The sequence below is a fragment of the Hypanus sabinus genome, chromosome X1 (genome assembly GCF_030144855.1).
Source record: "Hypanus sabinus isolate sHypSab1 chromosome X1, sHypSab1.hap1, whole genome shotgun sequence".
NCBI lineage: Eukaryota > Metazoa > Chordata > Chondrichthyes > Myliobatiformes > Dasyatidae > Hypanus > Hypanus sabinus.
This window is the reverse complement of record NC_082738.1, coordinates 53,303,233-53,316,311: the sequence shown is the minus strand read 5'-3', so window position 1 is coordinate 53,316,311 and position 13,079 is coordinate 53,303,233. Positions and strand designations below refer to the sequence as shown.

General features: G+C 40.2%; 1 protein-coding gene across 3 annotated transcripts in view; it reads left to right on the top strand.

Moving 5' to 3' along the window:
• The first annotated feature begins 945 nt into the window (after positions 1-945).
• Positions 946-13,079, top strand: part of kat7b (K(lysine) acetyltransferase 7b) — a 96,625-nt gene continuing 84,491 nt past the window's right edge. For 2 of the 3 annotated variants that reach the window (XM_059956601.1, XM_059956600.1), the window contains exon 1: positions 946-1,357. In XM_059956601.1, coding sequence (XP_059812584.1) covers positions 1,343-1,357 — 15 coding nt within the window. In that variant the 5' untranslated portion in view covers positions 946-1,342. The remainder of the gene's footprint in view (positions 1,358-13,079) is intronic. The other variant, XM_059956602.1, reaches the window with a different exon arrangement.

The window sequence follows — 13,079 nt, the reverse complement described above, 5'->3', positions numbered from 1 at the left end:
AAGAGGATGTGCTAAAGCTTTTGAAAAGAATTAAGTTAGGGACCAGATGAGATATACCCCAGGCTACTGTGATTGGAAACAAGGGAGGGGATTGCTGAGCCTCTGGCAATGATCTTTGCATCATCGATAGGGATGGAAGAAGTATCGGAGGATTGAAAGGTTGCAAGTGTTGTTCCTTTGTTCAAGAAAGGGAGTAGAGATAACCCAGGAAATTATATACCAGTGAGTCTGACTTCAGTGGTGGGCAAGTTGTTGGAGAAGATCCTGAGAGACAGGATTTATGAGTATTTGGAGAGACATAATCTGATCTGGGATAGTCAGCATGGCTTTGTCAAGGGTAGGTTATGCCTTACGACCTGATTGAATTCTTTGAGGATGCAACAAAACACATTGATGAAGGTAGAGCAGTAGATGTAGCATATATGGATTTCAGTAAGACTTTTGATAAGGTCCCCATGCAAAGCTCATTCAGAAAGTAAGGAGGCATGGGATCCAAGGAGACCTTGTTTCATGGATCCAGAATTGGCTTGCCCACTGAAGGCAAAGGGTGGTTGTAGATGGTTTGTAATCTGCATGGAGGACGGTGACCAGTGGTGTTCTGCAGGGATCTGTTCTGGGATTCCCTCCTCTTTCTGATTGAGAGTGGTAGGTGTGTGGAATGCACTGCCGGCAACAGTGGTGGAGGCAGATACAATAGGGTCTTTTAAGAGACTCTTAGGTAGGTACATGGAGCTTAGAAAAATAGAGGGCTATGCAGTAGGGAAATTCTAGGCAGTTTCCAGAGTAGGTTATGTGGTTGGCACAACATTATGGGCCGAAAAGCCTGTAATGTGCTGTAGATTTCTATGTTCTGTGGTACCCTGCACACTTTGTCTAAGCACACACACAAAATGCAGGCCAGGCAGCATTTATAGGAAGAATGTAGCTTTTATTCAAAATAAATGATTGTGACTTAATAAATGACACATTATTAATATGGTCTAACAGTAAAAACGAGTGACTAATTTGCAAATTGGTATTTCATGATCAAAAGCATAACCAGCAGAAGAACAACATTCTCCACTGCAGGATTCAAACTTGCTCCTTTAATATATAATGGATTACAACATATGGGCATACTAAATGAAAGTAAATTTTAATTTTTGATTTAGATTTCTGCAACAGACCCAGGCCATTGTTCCGTCACCTGATTGTGAAACAGGAACCAAATGCTCAGGGCAAAATACATCACCCGGAATTTCGGGGTGGTTGGTTTCCGCTTGTGTGCCGGAAGTGGTAGAAAACAACAACGGTCAACGGCGTGAGCGGTGGCCAAGTGTGCGAGTGGAAGCGGCAGCAGAGGATGCCGCGCAGGAAGGTGGGCGTCGCGCAGGCCATCGCGTCCAACACACCACCGCCCTGCCGATGGGCACCCCAGCCGTTCCGAGCGCTGCGTTTCCCCACCCATCCTCGGCTTGGCGCATTATCGATTTGCGGAATCCTCTGTGCTTTCGCCGCGCTGCCCAGCCGCCGGTGGGAAAGTAGGATCCCTGGGCCTCGCAGCCTCTAGGCCCACGGAAAACACCAGAAAGCGCTGCCTTTGCGTCCTGAGCCCGCGAATGTGCTGCTGCCGTCAATCCCGCCCTTTCTCTCTCCCGATTAGTGGGACAGCTGTCTCTCGGCGCGGAATTCGCCACCTGATTGGTTCGGGGGAAGTTTATTTGTTCCGTCCTCGGGCTTTGATGGAATGAAAGCGGTTCGTGCAAAAAAAAGTGGCAGCTGCTGAACAGTGGGGGCTGGGGCGGCCTGAGCGGTGCACGAAGCAGCTCCCGAATCTGAGCAACGCAAAGCGTTAGAATGCGACATTTTGTTGCGTGCAGTTGACGTTGCGGTTGGTGCATGTAGTCATTATGAGCTGATAACCTTGGAGTAAGGCTGTCAGCGACGAGCATCCGGTAATTTGCAATTTAAAACAAGGATCCAGGTTTCGAGTTATTTTAACATTTAATACATTGAACTTTCTTTTTGATGCAAGTTGATAAGTCTCTTTTCGTGACCGTGAAGTTTTAATGTGATTTACCTATCAATGTTATCCGATGTTTAATTCAATGCAGTTATACATAGGCAATCAGTGGATGTATTTCTGCCACTAATTTTAGCGTTCTTTTGTGTAGCATTCTTTCTCTTTTACTCGTTCGCACATAATGGAAGGCACTGTAGGTTTAAAAGCCCTTTGGTTGCACATTCTGCATATACCCTGTCCCACTTAAAAGATGAAGTTCAAGATACCATGAAGTAGATGAGCAAAATAAATTCTGGACAATTATCTCCACTGATTTTTCTTGCAAACTTTGCATTTGCTTCTCATCTTTGGCATCAGCCATATTTTTATTACAGTTCTGCCCTAAGCAATCTTGATTATGCTTCATGATCTATGAAATAATTTGTAGCAGCATTGCTCATGTTGTTCTTTGTGTGTTTTTAATATTCTTTGAACTGTGTGTAAGAGTGAGAGACTGGGACGGCTTTGAGGTCTTGATCTTTGTGCACTCTTCTATTGATAGCCAAAGGTGATGGAGGCAACAATTCTTTCGTCACTGTGTATGCTTACTGAGAGGTGGACCAAAGAATATGGGATAATGTGTCACTTCATAGACATTAAGGGTTGATTAGTGAAGGAGCTTGGTTTTCCAGGTGTTTAGTGTGCTTTGAAGAAGGAATAAGCCATGGTTTCATGGAATCAAAAATATTTAACAAACAAAAACTACACAATTTCTTCTCGCTTTCCAGCATCAGGTTCATAGCCCTGTTTGTCAGGACTTTTCAACAATACATCTAAGAACTGCTTTAAAAAGTAAAGACTTCTGAAGGTTTCTACTTCTGCCAGTCTCTTGAGTATGGTTTCTAGACTGCTGCCATTCTCTGATTGGTAAATGGTTACCTTTGGCATTGGTTTGGAATTCATCCTTTTTGCACATGTCATTTGTGTGTTGTAACTTTGGTTCTGGATTTATGAACTTGGATGTGATATTTTACCATGGAATGTATTACTGTTTGTCATGGTGTGATTTAAGTCAAGTTGTTACGGCTTTAATTTTTATTGAAGGATAATACTGCCGATCTTAGGATTTCTTGGTGCTACTTGTTTCAGAATGGATCTAAAACCTGATTTTATTTCCAAGCTTGTGGGTTAGGTAATCTGGTCCGTAAAAGTTTAGTGGCTGAACTTAAATTACAAGGGTGATTGGGAGAAGAACTGAGATGCTTTCACTCTGTTTATGGAGTAACACTTTTTACTGCAAACAACATTGTGAAAGTTCCCAGTGATTCAGCCCAAAACTCAGTGTGTTAAAAACAAGAACAGACATTGCTTAAACTGAAACAGATTGATATTTCTGAAGCTCTTGCAAGTCAGGATATGTTGTTGAAAGACAGTTTGACAAGGTAATTTTACAATCTTAAGCTATAGGGGGATGCTTTTAAAGTTAGGAGCATTTTTTCTTTATTTCTCAATATCTTTCAAAATTTGGAAACAGTGTGATTTACATAGTATTTACCAGACATCAAACTGATTAATGCAAAAGAAAGTGCCAAGCTGATTGCTCCCTGTAATGCCAGTTCTCTGAAGTAAAGACTATGTAATTAGTCAACCTAAAATCAGATTCCCACCCCACACTCTAACAAAATCATATACTTAAGTTTATAATTCATTACCAGTCCTCATTCTTGATTTTTTTTTCTCTTGCCTGAATGCTGTCTACTATCTCATTCTAGTATTCCTTTGTACAGTATATTAGAGTAAGGTATCAGATTTTTTTTTCTTAAATTCTACCTCCATATGGCAACAATATATAATTTCCCCCAGTAAAATAAATCTTGATTTCAGGGGTTGAACCATTTTTAAACCTGAACTATCCTTGCACTTTAATTTGAATCCTTATTTTAAGGCTAGCTAATATAAATCTTTTGTTATCTTTCTAATATTTTTGGGATTTGTACAGTACTTGTTTCCTCCTTTCATTTTCAACAACATGCTATTCATTGTATTTTACAGCAGCAAGTCATTTAGATGTAATCTGACAGTCAGATGCAAAGACAGGAACTAATTAGAAGGTCATAATGGTGAACTTTAATTCAAAAAAAGGGAGGCACATAAGTTTTAGTTTGAACTTCAGAGCATGTGGCTAAGTGAAAGATGCATGCCAATGGTGGGATGAAAGTGGGAAGGTTGAACTGAAGGTCAAGGCCAGAAAACCTTAAATTGGGGATATGACAATGCTGTGAAGATATTTAAACTAGTAAGTTGATGTTTAAGATGTTGGTGCATGTGTGTAAGTTTGTAAAGATTTAGTGAGCCACCGCCATGGGGTGAGCCAGTTTTGTGGATGAGCCAATGTTTATGGAAATTGACAGTTCTAAAATGATTCAGTGATTTTGGTTTTCACCTGGCCCTGTATACATGTATCATGTCTTAGCACCCTTTTTGCTTCTTGAATTTGAATGTGTGCTTTGATAACTGCAGTCAAACACCAACTTCGAGAGTGATGCATAAGAATGTAAAAAAAATAGGAGCAGGAGTAGGCCATCTGGCCTGTCAAGCTTACTCTGCCATTCAAAAAGATCATGGCTAATCTGGCTGTGGACTCAGCTCCATCTTACCTGCCTTGTTCCCTTAATTCTCCTGCTATGCAAAAACCTGTCTTAACTGTCTTCAGCTTCTCTGCCAGAGAATTCCAGATTCATGTTTCTTTGGGGGGGGGGGGGGGAGGAGAGTGGTTTCTTCTTATTTCTGTCTTAAATCTGTTCCCCAGAATCTTGAGGCTATGTCCCCTAGTAGTAGTTTCATGCACCAGTTGAAACAATTTCTACCTCTTATTTATCCCTTTCTTAATCTTATGTTCCTATAAGATTTTCTCCCCCAACCCTCCCCTGCCCAGGTAACTTTTTAAAAAATTCCAACAAGTATAGTTCCAAGTGACTCATTTCATTTTCTCCTCATAGGCTAACCCTCTCATCTCCAAAATCAACCTGTTGACCTTTTTTGTATCACCTCCAAAGCCAGTATATCTTTTCACAAGTAAAGAGACCAGAACTACACACGATACCCAGGTGTGGCCTCACTAGTACCCTGTACAGCTGCATTATAACATCCCTGCTCGTAAATTCAATCCCTTTGGCAATGAAGATCAACATTCTGTTGAAAACCTTTTGGCAGCATCTTTTAACAAACAACACTGAGTTTAGAGTGGATCGATCATAAACCCATTTATTTTAATTACAGCAAGGGGAGACCATCATCACACAAGCGCTGGCGATAGTCTCCAAAAAAACAGACAGCACAGTAATTCCTTTATACATTAGTGCAGCTACCCACGCCTCAGTTCAAGGAAAGGGTGCATTTTGTCCTTCTGCTTAATCAGTGTATTTGGCATTCTTCCAGTAATGCATCTGTTGGTCTGCAGTTTGTTAAGGACTTGGTTCCATAGGATTAATGTTACACTAACACTATTAGCAAAGTACTGGTACAATACAGGTTCCATTTTGTTACTGCAAGTAAAGTAAATTTCCACATTCCCTCCTTTTGATGACAACACTACATTTCACCAAATACAGTAATTAAAATATGCATATGCATTTATATAATGCAGTGATGCAGTTTCAAATCCCAACCCAGAATTCCATTTTCATCCGTCCAGCTCAACGAGTACCCATCCCTTCCTTAATATCTTTTTCTTCGTCCTGTCATTTCACAAAAAAATTGTAAAAGAATAACTGCCATTGTTATATAATGCCGAATAGTTGTCCACCATCTTCCCAGTGTTCCAGAGTGTAATAGTTGTGATACTGATCCCCTACTTAATCTCTTTTTCCCATACTACTTGTTTGCACCAGTCACGCATGGGCATTGTTTATATATGCTGGGGCATTTGTCAGTTCCAGCATTGCCAGTGCTAGCAGGGCAGTGTTGAGGTGTCTTGCATTTTTATTGGCTCAGAAGTCTTTTTACAGTGTGAGGTATGTATCCACAATACTTTCTCTCTGACCTTGATAGCTGTATTAGTCACCAACAGTACCTGGAATGGTGTTTCAAACCAAGGTTGTAAACAACTTTTCCTCTTAAATATCCGGACAACCACGTAATCTCCAGGCTCTCTGTCGAGACACATAGTGTCTTCCATCATGTGTTGTGCTTCGTTCACCTGTTGTTGATACTTGGTAATTCATTTTGTCAAAGATTCACAATAAACCAGCATGCTTTCATTCAAATTATGTATGTCCATTTGCTTAACTCCCAGGGGTGCATCAAATGGCAGGCACGATGGCTGCCCCATTATGATTTTGTATGGGGACAATCCAGCAGTCCTATTGGCTCTGGACCTGATTGTCATAGGGACCGAAGGTAGTATCTGTTCCCATCTCAATTTAGTTTCCTTGTTTTTGGTGGTTCTATTCATTCTACTAAGCCTGATGACTGAGGATGGTAGCTACAATGGAAATGTTGGTCTATCAGCAAAGCTTTTATTACCTTCTCAGTAAAGTGGGTACTGTAGTCGTTGGATAGTTTCTAAGGGATGCTGAATTTTCGGGATGACTTCCCTTAATATACATTTAGCTACTATAACTGCATCATTCTTTCTACAAGGAAATGCTTCAACCCATCATGGAAAACATCAATAATGCAATAATGTCCAATACATATTTACAGTGCCTATTTAAAAAATATTCAAACCTTTCCCCCCCCCTCCACCCCCGAGAAGTTTTCATGCTTTATTCTTTTACAACATTGAATCACAGTGAATTTAATTTGGCTTTTTGACACTGATCAACAGAGAAAGTGAAAACATCTTGACAAAGTGATCTAAATTAATTACAAATATAAAACACAAAATAATTGATTATATAAGTATTCACCCCCTTCAAGGCAGTATTTGGTAGCTATACCCTTGGCAGCAATTACAGCCTTGAGTCTGGATAAGTCTAACAGCTTTGCACATCTGGACAATGCATTTTTACAAAACTGCTCAAGCTCTGTGAGATTGCATGGATATCATGAGTGAACAGCCCTTTTCAAGTCCAGCCATAAATTCTCAATTGGATTCAGGTCTAGACTCTGACTTGGCCACTCCGGGACATTAACTTTGTTGTTTATAAGCCATTCCTATGTAGTTTTGGCATTATGCTTGGGGTCATTGTTTTCCTGGAAACATCTTCTCCCAAGTTGCAGTTCTCTTGCAGACTGCATCAGGGATTTCCTCCAGGATTTCCCTGTAATTTGCTACATTCATTTTACCCTCTATCTTCACAAGCCTTCCAGGGCCTGCTGCAGTGAAGCATCCCCACATGTGTGGCGTTTGGCTTACATTTAGTCTGATGGCCAAAAAGCTCAATTTTGGTTTTATCAGACCATAGAACTTTCTTCCAGCTGACTTCAGAGTCTCCAACATGCCTTCTGGCAAACTCTAGCTGAGATTTCATGTGAGTTTTTTTTTAAACAGTGCTTTTCTCTTTGCCAGTCTCCCATAAAGTTGTAACTGGTGAAGCACCCGGGCAACAGTTATTTGTGCAGTCTCTCTGACCTCAGCCACTGAAGCTTGTGACTGCTCCAGAGTTATCATGTGTTTCTTGGTGACATCCCTTACTTGTCCCCTTCTTGCACGGTCACTCAGTTTTTGAGGATTGCCTGTTTGTCCATTTAGAGCTGTGCCATATTCTTTCCATTTCTTGATTGCCTTAACTGTACTCCAAGGGATATTCAGTGGCTCGGAAATTTTCTTGTATCCACCTCTTGACTTGCTTTCCAGTAACTTTTTCACAAAGTTGCTTGGAGAGTTCTTTTGTCTTCATGGTGTAGTTTTTGCCATGATACTGACTCATCAGCTGTTCGACCTTCCAGATACAGGTGTATTTTTTACTACAATCAATTGAAACAGCTTGACTGTACACAGATCTCCATCTAAAAGCAATTGGCTACACCAGTGATTATTTGGTGTTATTTTAAAAAGGGGGTGAATCAATTATTTTGTGTTTTATATTTGTAATTTATTTAGATCACTTTGTAGAGATCTATTTTCACTTTGACATGAAAGAGTCTTTTTCTGTTGATCAGTGTCAAAAAAGCCAAATTAAATCCACTGTGATTCAATGTTGTAAAACGATAGAACTTTCAAGGATGGGAGGGGTGAATATTTTTTATAGGCACTGTATGGCCTTCACATGGAGGTAATTGTATAAAATCCATCTGTGAAAACATGAAAGGGTGGTGTATGAGATCCTTGCATCTTCACTAGTTTCCCTGGATTCTGTAAAATACATTCTGCGATAAACTAGAGACATGTCTGATTCATATGATCTATCAATCCCCTCTTGCATGTGTGAACTTGTGAGCACAGCAGGCAATCCATGGTAACAATTCTGAAGGAGCCACAGGCCGTCCATCTGGTTGGCACCAAAGACCATCATGTTGGTTACAGCTTTTTTTTAGGTCTTTTGTGGCAGTCCTTGCAGACCTTTGACCACTGGTCCAAGGTCCTTTGCTGCCTTACCTCTAGAAACTGCTGGAGTTAGGTGTGATTCCCTGTTCTCCCAATCTTGTATTCTCAACTGAACCTTGTGGGGGAGTTGCTTTGCTGCTGCAATACTGGAATTACCCATGTACATTTCAAAAATATAGAGACCAATTTTCTTAGCAATATAAAGTCTAATTTCTGATGCATAAAATGGTCATTTCCAACTGAGTCATAATAACCCATACTGTGAAGATAACAGTGTCACTAAGTTGTAGGTCTAAACAGGATCTAGAGAAATCTCTGGACGCTTTTAAAGCACTCTCATATAAAAAAAAATTCGGACTCTTTGATAAGTGGGTACTGAGTAACCTGCCACTTATGCAAAATAGGTTGACTACTCCGGAAATGGAATAATCCACAATGGCTCTCTGGTATACACACACTAAGTCCCTCAGTAGTGTAGGTAATAGTAGTTTTTATTTTACACAATGAATCTCTTCTACGCAAGTTTACAGGCATGTCCGGAGAAAGTAGAAAATTATGACATAAATCCTAATCCCCTATGCTAACCTCCACTGGGCCTGATTTCAGGACATTAGTAGACTATCCACATATTCCAGTTATTATCCTTACTAGTGTGTCACTGACGCTAGATTTTATTTGGTGTGTCCCTAATGCTCTTACTAGTCAAATCTAATTATTGATACCCATACATTTCTGTTTGCTGTGCCAAAAGCATTGGAATTGCGGAGAGAGAAACTGATATGCTCAATAGACAGCACAACTTGCAATGTCCCCTCAAAACTTACTAATTAACTCCAAGACCTTGGCTTCAATACCTCCTTCTGCAATTGGATCTTGGATTTCCTCATTTGCAGACCCCAGTCAGTTCTGATTGGCAACAACATCTCCTCCACGATCTCCATCAGCACAGATGCACCACTGCACTGTGTGTTTAGCTCCCCCCCCGCTCTACTCGCTTTACACTTATGACTGTGCACAGCTCCAATGTTATATTCAAGTTTGCTGATGACACCACAGTTGTTGGCTGAATCAAAGGAGATGAATCAGCATGTAGGAGGGAGTTTGAAAATCTGGCTGAGTGAGTGAGGGGTTGTTATGACACCAATGTCAATACAACCAAGGAACTGATTATAGACTTCAGGAAAGGGAAACCAGACGTGAGCCAGTCCTCATTGGAGGATCAGAGGTGGAGAGGGTTTAAATTCCTGGGTGTTAATATTTCAGAGAATCTGACTTGGACCCAACATGTAAGTGCAATTGCGAAGAAAGCACGGCAGCGCCTCTACTTTCTTAAGAGTCAGCAGAGATTCAGCATCACATCTAAAACTTTAACTTCTATAAATGTGTAATGGAGAGAATATTTATTGGCTGCATCTCTGCTTGTTATGGGAACACCAATGCCTTTTGAACAGAAAATCCTATGATAAGTAGTTGATTTGGCCCAGCAAGTTCATGGGTAAAGCCCTCCCCACCATTGAGCATATCTGCATGAAACACTGTCATAGGAAAGCAGCATTCATCATCACAGATCCCCTCCACCCAGCTCATGCTCTCTCACTTCTGCCATCAGGTAGAAGGTACAAGAACCTCAGGACTCGCACCACAAGGTTCAAGAACAGTTACTACCCCTCACCCATCAGGCTCTTAAACCAAAGGGAATAACTACACTCAACTTCACTCGCCCCATCAGTGAAATATTCCCTTAACCTATGATCTCAGTTTCAAGGACTCTTTATCTCATTATCTCTCTTTCTAGTTATCTATTGCTTTTTATATTTGCATTTGCTCAGTTTGTTGTCTTCTGCTTTCTGGTTGATCTTTCATTGACCCTGTATAGTTGCTATTCTATAGATTTGCTGAGTATGCGCACAAGAAAAGGAATTTCAGGGTTGTATGTGGTGACCTATATATGTTTCGAGAATAAAATTTACTTTGAACTTTGTATAGAATGGGAGAGGGGGCATAACTCATATTTGCTACTTACCTGGAAAGGCCAAAGAGTAATCTTGCTTTTTGGTGATTGTTCCTCTGCTAGAGTTTCCCTGGGAGCAGGAAGTCACCGGAATCCCCTTTGGTCAGCTCCCAAAGCCTAAACACGTGATCTTGGTGAAACCTCCCAAGTTCTGTTAAGCACCTTTTTACTATGGCCTATAACAAGCAACAATGAACTTAGAGTGAATCAATTAGAAGCGTGTTTATTTTACTTGCAGCAAGGGGAGCCCATCACCGCACAAGTGCCGATGATAGCCTAAAAACAAAACAAACAGCACAGTAATTCCTTTATACATAAGTGTAGCTACCAATGCCTCAGTTCAAGGAAAGGGTGCATTCTGTCCTTCTGCTTAATCAGTGTACTGTATTTGGCATTCTTCCAGTAATGCATCTGCTGGTCTGCAGTTTGTCAAGGACTTGAGTTCCAGCAGCAAAGTGCTGCACAGACACTATCAGCGAAGTCCTTTGGTACATATTGTTACAGACAAAAATGCTATTTTGTTACTGTAAGTAAACTACATTTCCACAATCCTATTTGCCTTCTTGATAACCTGTTGCATTGCAAATCAACTTTTTGAGATGTGTGCAACAGCACTCCCAAGTCCCTCTGCTTAACAGCATGCTGCAATCTTTAAATTAAATAATAATCTAATCTTCTGTTTTTCTTCCAAGGTGGATGACCTTGCATTTATCCATGTTGTACTCCCTATGTAGTAGACCTTTTGAGCATGGTTTAACTTGCAAAATGTTGGAGGAACTCAGCAAGTCAGACAGTTATCTACGGAGGGAAATAAGCTTTTGACGGTTTGGGCTGAGACCCTTAATCAGTTCCTCCAGCATTCTGTGTGTGTTACTGGTTTCCTGCATCAGCAGAATCTCTTGTGTTTCTGTTGGAGCATAATTTCTTCTGATCTGTAGCTCTAGTTAGCAGATTCCTCCTTTTGTAGTTTAAGTTGGCTAAGAATTTCTGCTTTGGGTAGTTTGTGTGATTTGGCCACATTGTGCTACAAATTGCAACTGTTTAGTTACTGAGTTTCTTTTTCTCAAGCTACCTATCAACCCTTTTTGAAACAGTTTTATTGGACAGTATTTCAAAATGTAATTTGTAAAAATCTTGACTGAATTCTGTGATGTATTTACACTTGGTATACTTAATTTTTTTTAAATTAAAGTTGTAGGTGAGAAATCAATAATGATTTAAACCAATAATTTTTATCAGTTTCTCCTCACTGTTTCCCCAATTTTAAATAATAAATGATAATTTAAAAATACATAACCACTTTCTCATTACTGAACTGGATTTATGAAATTTAAAGTATTTTGTATTATGTATTTATGTACCTTGTTTAAGTGGGTTTTTGAAAGCTTCAAACCGCCTAGAAACTGGACTTTTAAGGTACATGCAATTTATTTAGTGCATGCTTTTTAATGCAGTGGTATCCATTTCCTGAGCAAGTCCTGCCCATCAGAAAATTGGTCTGGGGAATTTCTGGATTCTATTCACCTTGGCAAGCATGTACATTTGATTACATCATTAGCAATTGGCAAGCTTACTTTTGCCTAATGAAGGGTCTCGACTGTTTATTCAATTCCATGACCTGTTGAGCTCCTCCACCATTTTGTGTTTGTTGCTGGATTTCCAGCATCTGCAGAATCTCTTCATCTTGGGACAAAACTGCAAGAACTCCTTAGGGCAGTGATCTTTGGCTAGGTGTCTTCAGTTCTTCATTAATGATTTGCCTCCATAATGAAGCTGAAGTGGGAATGTTTGCTGAAAATTTGAATGAAAAAAGGAGTATCTGCTCAGCCACATTTTCTTGATATTCAAGTCCTCCAAAAGTTGCCTGGGAGTGACTATTGATCAGTAAATTCACTAGAACAGCAAGTTACTATGAGGAGGCGAGAGGCTGGGTATCCATGAGTGAGTGATCCATGTCTTGACTCCTCAGTCTCCCTCATTGACAATGCACGTCGGGAATCTGTTGGAATATCTCTCCTAAAGCGTGGATGAGTGCAGCACTAATAATGGGTCAGAAACTCTGCCATTTTGGAGAAAACTTGCTTGATTTGCATTTTCATCAACCACCCTAAGCATTCATTTCTCTGGATCTGGAATACCACGGCAATATTATGAACTGTCACAATTTAAAAAAAAACTGCAGTCCAGCAGTTCCTTCCAAGCTTGTACCAGGGTCAAGGACAGCTTCTGGTTTGCTGTTATAAGATTATTGAATGGTTTCTTAGTGCAATAAAATTGATTCTTGATCTCAACCTACTTTGTTTTGACCTTGCACTTTATGGTTTATTTGTGCTGCACTTGTAACCAAGACTTTATTCTGCACTATTATTGTTTTACCCTGTACTGTTGCAATGAATCGATCTGTATGCATGGTATGCAAGACAAGCCTTTCACTGCACTTTGGTATGTGAGACATTAATAAACTAAATTACCAACCTCTGCCAACAAGAAAGATGAGGGTAACAGATACTGCAGGTTTCTTTCTAAATCACACACACCATCCTGACTTGGGAATATATCTCTGGTCCTTGATCATTGTGAGGTCACAATTCTGAATT